The following is a 16,734-nucleotide window of genomic DNA, read 5'->3' as shown; positions in this document are numbered from 1 at the left end:
CTGTCACTGACATCAAAAAAATCCTAGCTTTAAAAATAGTGCAATCGATAATTATAATAATCAATCATTATGAAAAAACAACAAAAAGAGAAGTTGAGGTACATTTCACCAAACACTAGTTTAGATACTTTGAAGAGAAGATCCAATTTTCGCATAGAACAATCTCAAATTGTTTAGATACTTTAAACAACTCAAATATAACCTAAAATAATTAAAGATAGTTTTGAAGGAAAGTATACTTGATATCGAGGGAAGCTATATCATGGCATCAATCTCCAGTTTTACTGTGATTTGAAGGAAGGAACTGCACCATAAAAGTTTCACGTCATTCTGAGTTTAGTGATTCCAAAAACAAAGTTTGTTTATTCATGCTTCGTTCTTTTCTTGATTCTCAAGAAACTGCACCACAAAGTTTTGTTTCTTCATTCTGAGTTTAGCAGAAATTTTCAACTATAGATGTACCATGTTCTTCATACAGCTTACAATATTGTTCTTTTAGTGATTTGTTTCGTTTTTTATTTGAGAAGAAGGTATATATACATTGAATCATGAAATGCACATGCTCATTTATCTCAATGCAACTAAATTTTTCCAACTTTTTTTTTTCACTAAAATATCTTAATTATCTAAAGTACAGTATTGACACTTCTTGTACATTAATCTTTTCTAATCTGGTAAAATTTGAATTTTACTTAGCTATCTAATATATCATATTAAAATTTTGAATTCATGGTAGTTATAATTGTCAAAGCTGGATACAAAATTTTAAATGTTACAACTCAACCTTAACCAATTGTTTTTTAAAAAGTGTTTTTACTTTTGTTTAAAAAATTATAATTTGTAATTACAATTTTTTTTATTAAAAGTTAAATTTAAAATATCCTATCTTAAATTGTTTAAAAATTTGATTTGATATAGTGCTGCTTGAACTTTTTAGACCTGAATATAAAAAAAAGTTAAGATTAGAGAAAAAAGGGTCACAAACTTTGTAAAAGGTGCTGGATCATCTGCATAAAACATACTATAATAATTTCTAAACTGTTGAAGATTGAGGACCACACACTGCACTGTGCACATGATCCCAAAAAAAAACAAAAAACAAGTGAAGAAAGTGAGTTCATGAATGAAAACACCAATACAGAGATGATGATGTCAAATATTAGGTCATATTTTTTAATTTGACTCTTCCTCCAATCCAATGGTCACATGCATTCAACCACAAAAGCTATATAATATTAGCCACAATTTTCTTTGGAGTAGAAAAAAAATTTATGAAAAAATATAAATATGCACTTGTCTTTGTTCTATTTTATTTTCTACTTCATATTTTCTTAATGTATCATAGAATATAAGAATGTGATTATATATAATATTTAATTACATTTACTTCTAATGAAATAAATGGCTCTAATACTTTTATGATTTAATTGTTTAAAAATTACAGACATTTTTATGCTTCACATTAACATTTAGGTTGATGTAAATGTTAAAAATAATTAATACAAGCGTTAGAAAATAATATATAAGAAAATGTTGTGAATAATTGTTTTTTATCAATTTCTCTCTAAATATTTGATTCAAAAATATATATCAATTTTTTAATTTGTGACAGATAAAAATAGCATTATTAAGAAAGTAAAATAGCTTTAGTAAAATTGCTAATTCATGTAAGGAAAAATCTTAAACTACAATATTTTAGAATGAAGTAGTAATAAATGCCAAAAAAATATTCTTAGCAACACATTTTTCAATATATTATTTCTAACCTACACTATATATTAGTTAACATTTATTAAAAACTACAAAAATAATAATAAGTCATTAAATAAGATTTAAAGCATCAAAATTTATGATTGTTAACGTATTTTCTCTTAATAACTTTTAACAAAATGTAAAGTTGGTTAGCCTTTGATGCATTAAAGGGACTTAGATGAGAGACTCATAAATAGAGATTTAAAAGAAAATGTCAAAAACATTCGTGTAATTTTTTTTTCCATTCTTATGTTCGAATGGTTTTTCAGTCAATGCCGTATAAAACTATGATAACTTACTGCAAAAATTATAACCTTTTTTTTTTTGTTGAAAATACTATTTTAAGTTGAAGTTGAAGCATCTACACAAATACGATTATACCACTCTTCACAAAACCACACATATTCTACAAACTTTTCAAACTATATTATTTTCAAAGATAGGAAATTTTTTAGAGAAATAATAAGGGTTGGAAAAAAAGGAACAATATAATAGAAATAGGAAAGTAGCTTACAAAACTCATATAAATATTATAAGTGTATTTTCTTCATTTTTTTAGTATGTAAAATTAACATACCAGATCGGATGGACCTCACAAAACTAATAAGATGCGGGTAGTGAAAGTATATGTAAAAATACTCTAACGATAAAATTAGTATTGTATCCATAGTTTATTCTTAGACGAACAAATACAATTCAAAAAAAAACCTCCTTTACCTTAAGTGTTTATCTATTTATAACATTTTTTATTGGTCTTTTGCCCTTCAGGTGATTACGGAGGGCCCAATTAAAACTTACAATATTTTAGACTTTACTTTGTGTCTAATCGCCATTTAGTTATGTTAAGTTTTGGTTGGTTTCTTGATCGAGTAGGCAAGACTGAAAAGTTAGACCAAGAAGAAGGCAAGGTCTATAATTCGAAAGAAAACAAGGTCGAGAGGACAAGGCCGAGAAGGTAAAACCGAAAGGTAAGACTAAGAAGCTGAACCAAAAAGGCAAGACCGAGAAGTTAGGTTGAGAAGTTAGGCTGAGAAGTTGGACTAAGAAAACAAAACTAAAAGACAAAACCAAGAAGGGAAGGATGAAAGACAAGACCAAGAAGACAAGACCAAAAGGTAAGGTTAAGAAAGACCTAAAAGTAAAGTCGAGAAGACAAAAGAAAAAAACAAGACCAAAAGACAAGACCGAGAAAGAAAAACCGTAAGACAAGATTAAAAAAGATAAAAGCTAAAAAATAATGTTGAAAAGACAAAATCTAAAATTTGAACCGAAAAGATCGAGAAAATGAATAATACAAAATTAAAATTAATTTTTTTATAACACTAAAATCGTTTTAATAAGACTTAATCTAATCATTGATTTTAATTCACAAGAATTCTCATTAAATATAGTAAAACACATTCATTAAGGTCAGCAGTTATTTAAAATCTAAAACATACGTAAGCATACATGAAAAGGGGTTTCGGTATAATTATTAAAAATTATAATATTCGGTGGAATGGAATTTTTTTATTTTCCAGAGATATAAATATTGGAAAATTTGTCTCTTATATTTGTTTTAACCATAAAAGAAAAATAACATACCTAGGAAACAATAATTGCTAGCAATTGTTTTAATCAAATTTCTTATATATACGGCATTCTTGGAACATGACCGTTTGAAATTGAAACCAGAGATGAAAATCAGAGGGCCCACATTAAGAACGTATTTGATTATATTTTTTTATTTTAAAAATTATTTTAGAGAATACTTTTTATGTAGCCAAAACGAGGGGAAAAAACACCAGCATGTAAAACGTAAATATCACAAAATTAATGTAAAAGTTATTTGAAAGATGTTTTGATTTTTTCTGAGTTCGAAAAGCTGAAACAGAATCATAAAAGATACCTTTCATACAATATTTATATTAATTAATCATTAGCAGCACACCACAGTGCATGTACTGAACTTAGCCATCATTCATTCCCTCACACCAGTCAAATATGGTAGTCAAACCAAAATTGAACTCTTGCACCTAACCATGCCCATGAAAATTCTCTTTTCCTTCCTCTCAAGAATACTGCAGTTTTAGGTTTTATATTTTTTTTCTAAAGTTGATTTATGCACTCATTTTTAGTGAAATGTTATTTCTTTTCCAGTTTCTGTTCATGTTAATTACTGTTGCCGTCAAAGTTGAAATTTTTTTTCATAAAAATTGATATTTTTACATAAAAATTGATTTTTTTTTAAAAGGGTCACATGCTATGCTGGTTTTGTAAACTTGTATTGGGAAATTAATTAGTTATTATTTGTATGTATGTATAAGATAACCTTAAATTACAGTGTCGGAACTATTAGGAGTCTCAGGAGTTTGAGACCATTTATTTATAAATTGTGCAGAGTGTTGAGGATCTTCAACCTCAACTCAACTAAAAAAATGGCTTCTTTCATCCTCAAGCAAAGGTCTTTTTCACATGCTGGTGTTGCTGCATGCTACCACCCCATCATGCGGAGGTTCTTCTCCACAACAGCAACCGTAGCTGATTCTCCTTCTCTTGCTCAGAGAATCAGAGAATTGCCGAAGGACCTCCCTGGAACCAACATCAAGAAGCATGTGTCTCAGGTACTATTCACACTCTCTCTTTCTCTGTTTCTGTCTCAGTTTTCTTTGCAAGCTTGTATGAATAATGAGACAAGACAACCTGTGAACCTGAAATTGTTTGGTGGCTAACACAGTCACTGTAGCTCTGCCCCCAATGGTTGTACTTGTACTTGCTTTGTTCTGGTTGTGTTTTTTCTGTTCACTAATATCATGCCACGTGTGTCACAGTGTTTGATTTTCCCGTCTTATCCAGTTTAAATTCATTTCATACATGCCAAGAGTGAAAAGAATTTTTGAATCTGATTTTTAAGTTTTTTTTTCATTGGGATTGGGTTGGAAAGCTTTCTGGACTTCTTGGTATGGATCTTGGGATAATTACAGCTGCAAAATTGTGATTTTTGTCATGAAACTCATCTCTTCTGTTTTGAGTTTTGTTGAAACCATTTTATTATGAAGTTAGTATATGATAATTAATACTAATAGAATTGTAGATACTTTTAGGGTTTAAGTTTAGGGGAGGATTTGATTTCTCACAGGCACATACAAAAGTAAATGTTGAAATCAAAACTATGAGTTTTCACTAAAATTTTCTATTAAAGAATAAACCATTTTGCAGAATAACAGAGATTTATAAATTTGTTTTGTTTTCTTCCTATTTTGTTCATTGGTGGATTCCTGAATTAGAAGTTTTCATTTTTTTTAGCTGATTGGGAGGACTCCACTGGTTTATCTTAACAAAGTCACTGAAGGATGTGGAGGATATGTTGCTGTCAAGCAAGAGATGATGCAACCTACTGCCAGCATCAAAGACAGGTCAATTCCTTTCTATATATTTATCTTCTTTTTTTCTACTTTGAATTTGATCAGATTGCATGTTATTCTTAATGGTAATCAAAATTCAAATTAATACAGAACTACTGTAATTTTCTTTTGATTCTGCAGACCAGCATTTGCAATGATCACAGATGCTGAGAAAAAGAATCTGATAAGTCCTGGAAAGGTTAGCTGATATGATATATGACAGCAATTTTGCTGAGTTATTTGATGTTGCAGACGCTGATAGTAACCTTAATTGATGTTGCAGACAACTTTGATTGAACCTACATCAGGAAACATGGGTATCAGCATGGCTTTTATGGCTGCCCTGAAGGGATACAAGATGGTTCTGACCATGCCCTCTTACACAAGCTTAGAAAGAAGGGTAACCATGAGAGCATTTGGAGCTGAATTGATCCTCACTGATCCAACCAAAGGAATGGGAGGAACAGTTAAGAAGGCTTATGAACTTCTGGAAAACACACCAAATGCTTTCATGCTGCAACAATTTTCAAACCCTGCCAATACCCAGGTTACTTGAGCAACCTAAATTACTGTTTCTGTTTGAAACCATTTACTAGGAAAAGAAAATCTGAAGAACTATGTTTTTTAAGGTTTTGTTTGCTGAAGTGTAATACTATGTAGTTCTGAAATTCTTGGCACTTGCAGTGGTGGATTGAATTATATATTGACTTCAAATGGGATGCAGGTGCATTTTGAAACAACAGGCCCTGAAATATGGGAGGATACAAATGGACAAGTTGACATATTTGTTATGGGAATAGGTAGTGGAGGCACTGTCTCTGGGGTTGGACAGTATCTTAAGTCCAAAAATCCTAATGTTAAGGTAATGTTCTTCAGATCACCAATTCAAATTACAGATAAACAGTGTGTTATTAGATGCACACTTGTTAAACCCCTTGAACTTCATTTGATTATTAGATATATGGAGTGGAGCCAAGTGAAAGCAATGTTCTGAATGGTGGTAAACCTGGTAAGGATCAGGCCTTTTTTTCTTCCTTTGAATTTGAAAATTCTACTTTTTGTATGATAATTTTGTACCTTGTTCATTCTTGAATGTTATGTTTCAGCCTTCAAAATGTTTAAATTTGACAGTAATTTCTGGCATTGGTGAAGTGTTAAAGAAGCTTAAAATTATGATCTAAAGTAGCAAAAGTAATCACTATGGTCTTTGTGCGATATTTGGAAGACCGTTGTTCTATTTACAGATTGAAAACTCTGGTGTTGTAATTTTTTGTGTAGGTCCTCATCATATAACTGGTAATGGGGTTGGATTCAAACCAGACATATTGGACATGGATGTAATGGAAAAAGTTCTTGAAGTAAGTGAGAATTTTACTTCCTTCTACGGAGATTTAGCAGAAAAGTTTTACACTTTTATTTTTCTCTCATCAGGTTAGCAGTGAAGATGCAGTTAACATGGCTAGGGTGTTGGCCTTAAAGGAAGGACTCATGGTAATCTTCACAAGACAATTTATTGATAGATTTTAAGCTTCATTCATTTAACCACTCTTAGATGATTCTTTAGTCATTGACGAATAGTATCTATAAATTGATAATGGAATTCTGAATTTGCAACTATGTTTTTCTTTGTAAATTTTTCAGGTAGGGATATCATCTGGGGCTAACACAGTTGCAGCACTCAGATTGGCTCAGCTGCCTGAAAACAAAGGCAAACTTATTGTGGTAAGAACAGTTTCCTTAACACAACACTAATCTCAAAACTCAACCTGATCAAAGACAGTTTAAGGGTTTGGAAAACCTAAAACAAACTTAAGAATAAGGTCTTTTTATTGATAAAATAATTTATTGCCGATATTAATAGTCACTCATAATAATTTAATTAAATTTTACTCTCAAACATAGTTTTACAATTAATTTAATAGAGATATATCGGTACTAAAAAAATTTGGAGACATTTCTTTCTAAGGTCTAAAGCAAAAATTTGGAGACAATTACAGCCTGATTATCTAAATTCACAACAGACAGACACACTATGCAATGATTTGCACAGTTTTTCTTGTCACCTATGATTCTAGAAAAATTGCTTTGCACTAAAATTTTAGTCAGCAAACTTGTGTGTCTATGATGCTGATTCTGTGATAACCATTGATGGCTTGAATCTCAGACTGTTCATCCCAGCTTTGGCGAACGATACCTGTCATCTGTTCTGTTCCAAGAACTTCGTCAAGAAGCTGAAAACATGCAGCCAGTAGCAGTTGATTAATGCCATGCATAACCACTGATCCAAAGCTTTGATGAGGAGTCACATTGCATGGATCAACCTAGTTGTTGTTTTGTTACAATCCTGTTGTAGCAAAAATTGTTAACTTTCTGCCACTGCAGAATTTGTCAGCCAAACCTGTGCTGATTGGGAAAAGGTTTTGATGCAGCTTAAAATAATGTTATCTTAATGTTTTGTATTTTTTTACTTTCATTTTTAGTTGGAAAAAAAAGTATAAAGTAATCGAAGTGTGACTGAATAATTCAAGGAATCAAATCCTGTTATTGGTAAACTGTGTCTTCTTTTGGCATGTGATTGTTGTTAAGTTTCTTTTTAAGGCAAGACCAACCAAAGATGGTGGCATTACCAAATTTCTATCTTTGCAAAAAGTAAAATTAGGTGCAAAATCCTAACTTAGAAATATTCTCACTATCGTCTAAATCATTCTTCCTCTCTTTTTCTTAGTTCTAAAATATTTTGATCCAACTATTGTTTCAAAACCCTAGCATAGAGTTTTACTTCATTTTTAAATAAATGAAACAAAAAAAATCCATATATAACACATAAAGTTTATTTAACTTAGGAATTACATAAATAAACATATTCTAAGCTTGTGGTTATGGTTCAAATTTTAAATAGACTAGAACATTTTTTTGTGGACAATGATATATAAAGGGATATGGGGGATAAAATTATTTCCATTCAATTTTAGCACTGAGATAACACTTAGTTAACTAAAATAAATAGTAGAGAAATGCATAAAATTGTTAGTAGTGCATGAAATGGGGAAACATGTTATTTCAAGCATATTTTCATCTCTAATTAAAGACTTTGTGACTCAAGAAAGATAAGAAATAACAAACTATGGATATCTTGTAATATTAACTATTACTATTATTATGACTAGCATACACACAGGCGCAACACGCTGTCGCGCCTGTGTGTACGCATTTTTTAGATATACGTGATATTATATTAGTAGGCGACGATAATATAATGTTATTAAGTTAATATATAAAATAAAATTATATTTATTAAAAACAAAGTGAAATATATCAGAAAAAATAAGAGAATAATTGTTGATAAATAAATAAAAAAAGAGCAGATATAGACGATTTTATAAAAAAGTTTGTAAAAATAACGGTCAATTTTCAAAAATTTAATAAATAACTATATTTTAAAGGGTAAAATTGGTATTTTAAAATATAGAAAAAAAAAATCTCTTTATATACTATTTTCCTCAATAATTGATATTACTATGTTTACTCCAATTCTTAAGTTTAATTATAAAAAAATAATGTCAGCCCCAAGTATCCTTTCCTAGGCTTAAGCATGAGTCCAACCCAAATAAAATGTCCACAAACCCATGAACCCTACTTCAAATATCCATAAGAATTTTTGCACTCGTTGAACCAACTCAATGAATACTCTTCACTGATGAAACCCATGCATGATGTGAAGATTTTTAATATCATAAATTTTGCACGGTCAAATATGTTTCTATTGGTAATAAATAATACTTAAAAAAAATACAACATATTTAAACTGTTGAAGTCTTAATAATTTCATAATTCAAGACGCTTGAATTTGTGATAGCTTCATAATCTGTAAATGTTCATCATGTTATTGTTTTATTAGTTCATCTTATTTAAAAAATAATCCCTTCTTATTCTTGCTTGTTTGTAAAGGGTATGAAATAAACAACTTTATAAGTTATCAAAAAATTGTTTTGGAACTTAAGGGTGTGGTGGTGGGATTAACTCTTCACCCTTTATAATTAACTCCTAAACCTAATGAGATTTTAAAAGAAAGAAAGAGTATCCAATTTATTTTTCTTATTTAAGCAAATCTTGGAGGCGAATTTTTTTATTAAATGCTTATTATTATTTTAATTCTAAAAAGATTATTTAAATAAAGAAATATTTATTTCTCAGTTGTTTAATAAAAAATATATTTCCTTTAAAAAAATTTAATTTTATTACTACTACTATTATTATTATCATTATTTTTTAAGATGAAAAAACAAGTTAGTTTGTGCGATTTTACTTATAATATCGTTAACATGTCAAAATTAAGGTGGGGTGGATTGTCGTTTTTTCTTTTTTCTTATTTTTTTAAATTTTGTTTTAAAAATTAATTTTTTTTATGTATATGTATATATTAAAAGGATATGATAAGTATTTTTTTTAAGTTTTAATTGATTGATTGATGTTTCTAATTTAATAAATTAAAATAATTATTATCTTTATATATTAAATTATTTTGTTATAATTATAATAATTAGAACCTGAAAGTGTTAATAGTTTAAGTTATTATGTTATTTAATACTTTCATCTTCAGGTAGTATAATACAAAAGTATTTAATGTTTTTAAATTATTAATTAGTTTAATTTAAAGTATTTTTGAAAAAAAAAAAAATCGGTGGACCATCTTGTCTCACTTTATCTCTAATACGTCAATTTGACGAATGAAACAGACAAGTTAAGATGAGCTATTAACAAATCAACTAAACAATCCAAACCAACTTTGTCACCTTTTTCAACATTCATTTTCATTATTAATTTGATTTATGTAAAATCAACTTCTCTGAGTTATTTAAACAATGTAAAAGTGAGGATGATTTTTATGAATGTAAGTTAAATATGTTATATTTATGTATCACACTTGCTTGGATGTAATTTAGTCAAAATTCTAATCAAAAGAAAAAGGTAAATGCTTTTAAGAGACTTCTCTTTCAACTTGGAGAGACTTAGAAACTAATGAAATATGAATGCAACCTTTTTTTAAACCTATAGAATATTGATTTAAAAATGAAAAGGGTTAAATATTTTTTTGTCCTTCGACTTTTAGTGAAAATTGGAATTAATATCTTTTGAAAACTTTGAACCAATTTAATCCCTCAACTATGTAAATGCATGAATTTAGTCATTTTAATCAAATTTTGTTAAGTTTAGTCGACATTTTAAACACATTTTACTATAGTGTTTTAGCTTGTTTACATCCTTTGACATATGTTCGCTTCGGTGTTAGTTGAAAAATGCCTTTGAAACGTCAAATAAATTTAAAAATAATTGGTTTAAAAGACTAAATTCACACATTTTTATAGACGAGAGACTAAATTGGTTCAAAATTTTCAAGAAGGACTAATTCCAATTTTCACTAAAAGTTGAAGGACCAAAAACATATTTAACCCAAAAAAAATTGTTTTTTTGTTTAGACAGCTAAAAATATAACATTGCTTTTCTATGATTTTTAAGAAAAAAAAATCTTCTTATAATTTCTTAGCCATCGTATTAAAATACACTTGTTAATAAGATTTTCCTTTTGTACTGTTGCTTATACAGTTAAGACACCCTAGTACTATTACCAAATTCTTGTTGGTATCGTAGATGTCATATATGTGATAAAGTCCAACCTCAAACTCAGGTTTTTTATGTTTTTTTTTCGATTCACTTCCAAATTTTGTCTCATTCTGTCTGATACTTAACTGGTTTTTTTTCAAACTCACTAACAAACTTATTGGAAATTCTTAACTGATTTTCTCTTGTAAAACAACTCTGCTTCTGTTTTTTTACTACAATTTTTGCCACAATAACTTGTACTTTGAACATTCATAAAATACATACTCATCAAACCAATTCTTTATTTTCAATATGATATATCAGTTTGCCCTAAAACTTTAACATGTTAAAGCATGTTGCTCTTTGATTATAATATAAGAGTTTATAAATTATGAGTGGCATTGTACCATGTACTTCTCTGTTTTTTATATGAATAATATGGTGTGATGTACATGCCACTAAAAATCTATCTAAACTCCACTTTTTCCATTTCTTACTTAACGTTTTGCTTCAAAATCAATCATTGTTTTGTTGCATTGTACCTCTAACAACTAACTTTATCCTACATACTCATTTATATAATCATTCATATATTTTAAATGATATGATATTTTTAACACGTTTTTTATATTAAGTAGATATTTAATAAAATGTTATTTTCTATACTTATAGTTTTGTTATATTTAATAAGAGATGTCTAATATTTTCCTTCATAACGATCATGAAGATGTAAAACTGCCTCTTATTGTTATGAATTGAATTTGAGAAATTATTTCCTCATTGTTCTGCACAGTTTGTAATATACCATCTGCTGAATTTGAATACAAGATGGTACATTCTTGCGAAGAACCTTATTAAAGGTGAAGAATGTTTAGTAAAATCTAATTTTTTATTTTTATTTTTTATGTTGTTGGAATAGAGTGCAGCAGGTGCAGTTGTGGCCTACATTATTAAGGCATTAAAAGAGAGAGAGTCCTTATGAGGGACCTTGTGTTGCTTCATACCCCACTTCCATTCCAAGCAGCACTCATTGTTTGCCAATTTTTAAGCTGTTGTCCTTTTTATGCTTTCATCCTATTACATACCTTTCTCTATGCCACTCCTCTTGTGCCACCTTCTAGGTTACAACTTTCAACAAATTTTTCCATATATATATATATATATATATATATATATATATATATATATATATATATATATATATATATATATATATATATATATATATATTATACTATGACTCTTATTTTTAACTCTTATTTTTTATTTATTGACCTGACTTAGGGTGGATTATTGATTTTTTAAAAAATAAAAAAATAATGGTACATTAATCAATAGTCCACGCTAAGCTACATAAAAAAGTAAAGGATGAGAAATTAGCTCCCACAAAACCAGCATATAAGTTGAGGTTTATACCACTTATATACTCTTAAATCACCTTATCTCTAACCAATGTAGAACTTCCAACATTCTAATAAAATAATTTTAATTTTATTTATATTCTATTAATGATTAATATAATTGAACATACATTTAATAAGTACTAATTATCTCTCATGTTTATTAAAAAGTAATTAATGTAATATTAGAAAAGTGAAATTGTTTAACAAAATTAATAAAGATTTATATGTGTGGTTAAAGATTAGATGTAACTTCATCAAAATCAAGATTTACGCATGTTTTTAAAGTCATAAAGTTAAGTGATATGTTTAAATGAATTTAAATTCTAGTTAAAATAAATTATCAAATTGATTAAATCAATATTAGGTTAAATAGATGTAATAATATTAGATACATATAAAAGTAAATGCATCAATGGAATTTTTTTATATATAAAAAAATAGTTTTATGAAAATAAAAATTTATGTGCGTTGTTAAAGTTATAAAGTTAAGTGGTTCACTTAAATTTGGACGGTTAGATGTAACTTCTCTTCATAAAAGTTAAAATTTATGCATGTCTTTAAAGTCATAAAGTTAAGTGATATATTTAAATGAATTTAAATTCCAGCTAATATACATTATCAAATTAATTAAAAAAATATCAAGTAAATAAATTTAATAGTTCATGTTTGTGGTTAAAGATACAAAGTTAAGCCATTCATTTATATTTGAACAGTTAAACATAATTTCTCTTAAAAAAATATAAAATCTTTTACGTGTCTTTAGAACCATACATTTAAAAGATCGGTTTAATTTAATTTAATTTATAACTACAATATAACATGAAATGATTAAATCAATATTACATTAAATAAGTTTCATAATATTACATACTTCTAAAAATAAATTTATCAAATGAAAATATTCAATGCGAATAAAGATTTATGCATGTTGTTAAATATACAAGTAAATGATTCCTTTTTAAAATTCATATGTTACACGTAACTTCTTTTAATTTTTTTAATTATTAATATTAATATTATATATATATACTAATCATTAATTGTAAATATATATGTATTTGAAAGTGTGTAAATAATGATTTTGTTAAAATTATTATTAAATATCTAAAAGTAATACACAACAAAACAAATAAACATATGTTCTTGTTCTATTTGGCCAAATACACACAAAACTCATGTCATTATTCTACTAGTCCAAATACACACACAAAATAGACACATGTTCTTGCTCTACTCGACCAAATATACACAAAAATAAACGCATGTCCTTATTTTACTTGATTTCATATACATATCAATAGTAGATTATGGTTAACACCCTAACTTTACTCAGCTAAATACATACACAAAATAGTATATTATCGTTAAATCTTATCTCTACTCGACCACACACCCATATATTTTCATTTCAAAATCTAAAAACATTGGTTTTTACATATCAAATATTTCCCTCTCACTCAACAACCACTTAAACTCGCAACAAGACAACTATGAGAATTTTCAAATATTAAAACTCGCTTAACTATCGTCCCACTTGTCCAACGATACACCTTTGGAGGTATATTCACCTGGTGAACATTTGACTTGCTTAATGACCAATAATCATTGAGCTCTTTGGATTTCAATTAAAAATATTTTATGCATCAAGATGATTGACTAGCCTGATAAGAAAGTATTGTGAGTTTTTTATTAATTTAATTCGCTTAGTGAGACAAAACTCGCATAATGACCCAACCATCTCAAGCTCTTTGAAGTTTTATATAATTTTTGCTTAGTGATTGATTTACTCGTCTAACTAGCCAAAACTTTGGGAGCCTTATTCACGTGGCTTACTAAACAAGTCTGCATAATTTTATAGAAATCTTAGATCAATCATGTAGTCATATTAATCATGTTCTACTTCTTCCTCCGTTCTAAAAAGATATAATTTGTACGAAATGATTTTAAACCAAACCCAAAATGTTTTAAACCATTGTTAAAAAAATTCACACAATTAGTACAATGTAGCACGCATCATATCAACAAAAGTTTAAACAACATCAATTATCTCAAATCATCATTTCCCAACAACATTCGATAACCACTAGGCCTTAAAATACATATAAAGCGTAGTGACTGCAACATCTAACTAGCCAAATATAATTTAACTTATAACAATAATAGAAAATAAGATAACTTTCTTTACTTAGACTAAGTTTTTGACTCAACTAAATTCCAAAATTTCTAGTTCTCATAGAATATAATACTTGTACATAAAAAACTCATATCAATAATTTGAACATATCCTAACAATCTTAGATAAACAAAAAGTCATCTTGAATTCTTTTGAGTCACATGCATGCAAAGCTTAAAAAAAAAGATTGAAAAAAGAGATCAAGATAAACTTATTCAAAAAGAACATTATAATGTACTATGATTGCTTTATTATAGATCAAGATATATATATATATATGACAATATATGATATTCAAAAGGACGAACAAAGTGATTAAAAATTAAGAGAAAAAACAAAGAAAAAGATAATAATTTGAGAAAGATTATGATTTCTATAAAATAAAACTCAATTAAACTAGGTTTTTATAATCTTATAGTTTAATAACAAAATATTCCAAAAAGAACACTTTATAATTATTCCAACTTCCAAATTATAATTATAACATGAAAAACGATATAGTAAACGTAAATTATAATTTATAATTTTTTTAAAAAGTAATGATTAAAAGTAAATTATTGAAGAAAGAAATAAGATTAGTTTTAAAAATAAAAGTCACGGTTGATAACGTATTTACATTTTAAAGTAAATTATAATTATTTGATTAGTTTAATGTAAAATATTATTTTCTACCCTAATTATCTTAATTATATTATTTATAGCCCTAAATTATTTATATTTAATGATAAAATACTATGAAAAGGAAAAAAAATCAAAAAGAATTATTTTTGTCAACTTAAAATATATTTAAGATTAATTTTTAACACTTGTGAATTTGATTTGAAGATCAAATGAAATTGTTTAACTCTAAAAATATACAAAAAAAAAAAAAATCTTCGATTTTAGTGGAGTTAATAATTTAAAGAAATGGAGGTAAATCCCCTTAAAAAGTAAAATCCAAAGTAGTAAATGTTCAAATGAAAGGCTAATAATTAATTTTGTAGGTAAATAAAGAATAATTTCTTTCAAAATCATATAAATTTTAATGTAATCATAAATGAACATGTGAAGTACAAACAAACATTCCATAAATACATTATACATTACTTTTAATAAATATGTGAACATGTTAAAATCTCTATTAAAAGAAGTACTTACATTTAACATTCCACAATGTTTTAAATAAAATTGTCAATTAAGGAATAGATGATCAAAAATATATTATATCTGGAAATTTTATGGCAATAAATTTTAATTTACTTGTAGGTAACGAAACAAAAACTCAATTTGATGTTTCTTAAAACAATAATGGTTTTATCGGAAGAAGTTATAAGAAAATATGATTCTTCTTTTATTTTTTTTAAATTTCAATCTTCTTTATTAAAAGTGACAATTTCCTCAACTTGAATGCTCCACCATATAGTTAATAATTATATATTTTTTTCCAATTATGTATTAAACTAATAATGTTCATATACTTTACTTTCTTAATAATCTAAATTTGTTTATAGTGAATAGTTTTAATAGAATTATATATTTCTCTCAATGTGCACTTTCTTTTTAAAATAACATATTTCAAAATTATATACGATATTAATACACATACATCTTCTAGTAAATGTAATCAAAACGTGAATTGACTGATTTTTATTTTGTTTTCTAATTTAAATCTTGAATCCAAATCCTATATTTGTAACTTTATGAAAATTACATGTTACAAAGTATAGTAATTTTCTACTATCATAGAAGCTTTTGAACGAAGAACCTTTTTTAGAGATGGAATAAAATGATTTTTGAGAACAAAAGGTATTTTTTTTTCTAAGAATCGAAGCAAAATGTAAACATATTTCAAAAGTAAAAACATACTTAAAAAATATATATTTTATATCATACTTTTCATTAGTTTTTTCTTGGATAAAATATCTATTAGTATTATTTGTAATTAAGTTTTTAATGTAAAATCTTGAATTTTTAAAAAAATTTGCATCCTGTGTTATATAGAGCAACTGTAATGTGTCCGGTTGTTGTGCTAAAATCAAACGATTATTAAAGAGCGATTTAATTTTAAGTGTATCTTATAAAAGTACACACTTATACGTGTTTTACAAAGAAATATATGTTAATTAAAAATAAAGAAGCCAATTTAGGAAGATAAGTAGGAGTTTCACTATTTACATTTATTTTTATTTACACAAAAAAGTCATTTATCATGCTACATGAATATAAAATTTATGTCTAGTTGAATAATATATATATACTTAAAATATTTATGAAATAATTTTTATTGAAATTTTTATTATTATTGATTTTCTAAATAAAGTTGAAAGAAGCAGACAGAATAATTTGCTGGCATACGTTTACAAATTTTCTAAAACAATTTAAAACAAAAAAAAATGAGAGCGTTACTGAAGAGTGTAGGTTTGGATGTAATTGTGAGGAAAAG

General features: G+C 27.0%; 1 protein-coding gene across 2 annotated transcripts; it reads left to right on the top strand.

The window, feature by feature from the left end:
* The first annotated feature begins 3,688 nt into the window (after positions 1 to 3,688).
* LOC114186237 (bifunctional L-3-cyanoalanine synthase/cysteine synthase 1, mitochondrial) lies at positions 3,689 to 7,687 on the top strand. 2 transcript variants are annotated; one of them, XM_028074281.1, is made up of 11 exons: positions 3,689 to 3,824; positions 4,133 to 4,355; positions 5,038 to 5,147; positions 5,277 to 5,334; positions 5,419 to 5,682; positions 5,860 to 5,997; positions 6,093 to 6,144; positions 6,414 to 6,493; positions 6,567 to 6,626; positions 6,777 to 6,857; positions 7,300 to 7,687. In XM_028074281.1, the coding sequence occupies exons 2-11, from the start codon at positions 4,170 to 4,172 to the stop codon at positions 7,396 to 7,398; spliced, it is 1,128 nt and encodes a 375-aa protein (XP_027930082.1). In that variant the 5' UTR covers positions 3,689 to 3,824; positions 4,133 to 4,169; the 3' UTR covers positions 7,399 to 7,687. The 2 variants fall into 2 exon arrangements, with proteins under 2 accessions (XP_027930082.1, XP_027930081.1); XM_028074280.1 differs by lacking the exon at positions 3,689 to 3,824 and having other exon boundaries at positions 4,067 to 4,355.
* The last annotated feature ends 9,047 nt before the right edge of the window (positions 7,688 to 16,734 follow it).

Source organism: Vigna unguiculata, chromosome 5 (assembly GCF_004118075.2).
Source record: "Vigna unguiculata cultivar IT97K-499-35 chromosome 5, ASM411807v1, whole genome shotgun sequence".
Taxonomy (NCBI): Eukaryota; Viridiplantae; Streptophyta; class Magnoliopsida; order Fabales; family Fabaceae; genus Vigna; species Vigna unguiculata.
This window is presented reverse-complemented; position numbering and strand designations above follow the sequence as displayed.

Coding starts and splice junctions, on each gene's coding strand:
- LOC114186237 (XM_028074281.1), top strand. CDS start 4,170: ATGGCTTCTTTCATCCTCAAGCAAAGGTCTTTTTCACATGCTGGTGTT. Junction 5,335..5,418: donor ATCTGATAAGTCCTGGAAAG/GTTAGCTGATAT, acceptor TTGATGTTGCAG/ACAACTTTGATTGAACCTAC. Junction 5,683..5,859: donor CAAACCCTGCCAATACCCAG/GTTACTTGAGCA, acceptor AATGGGATGCAG/GTGCATTTTGAAACAACAGG.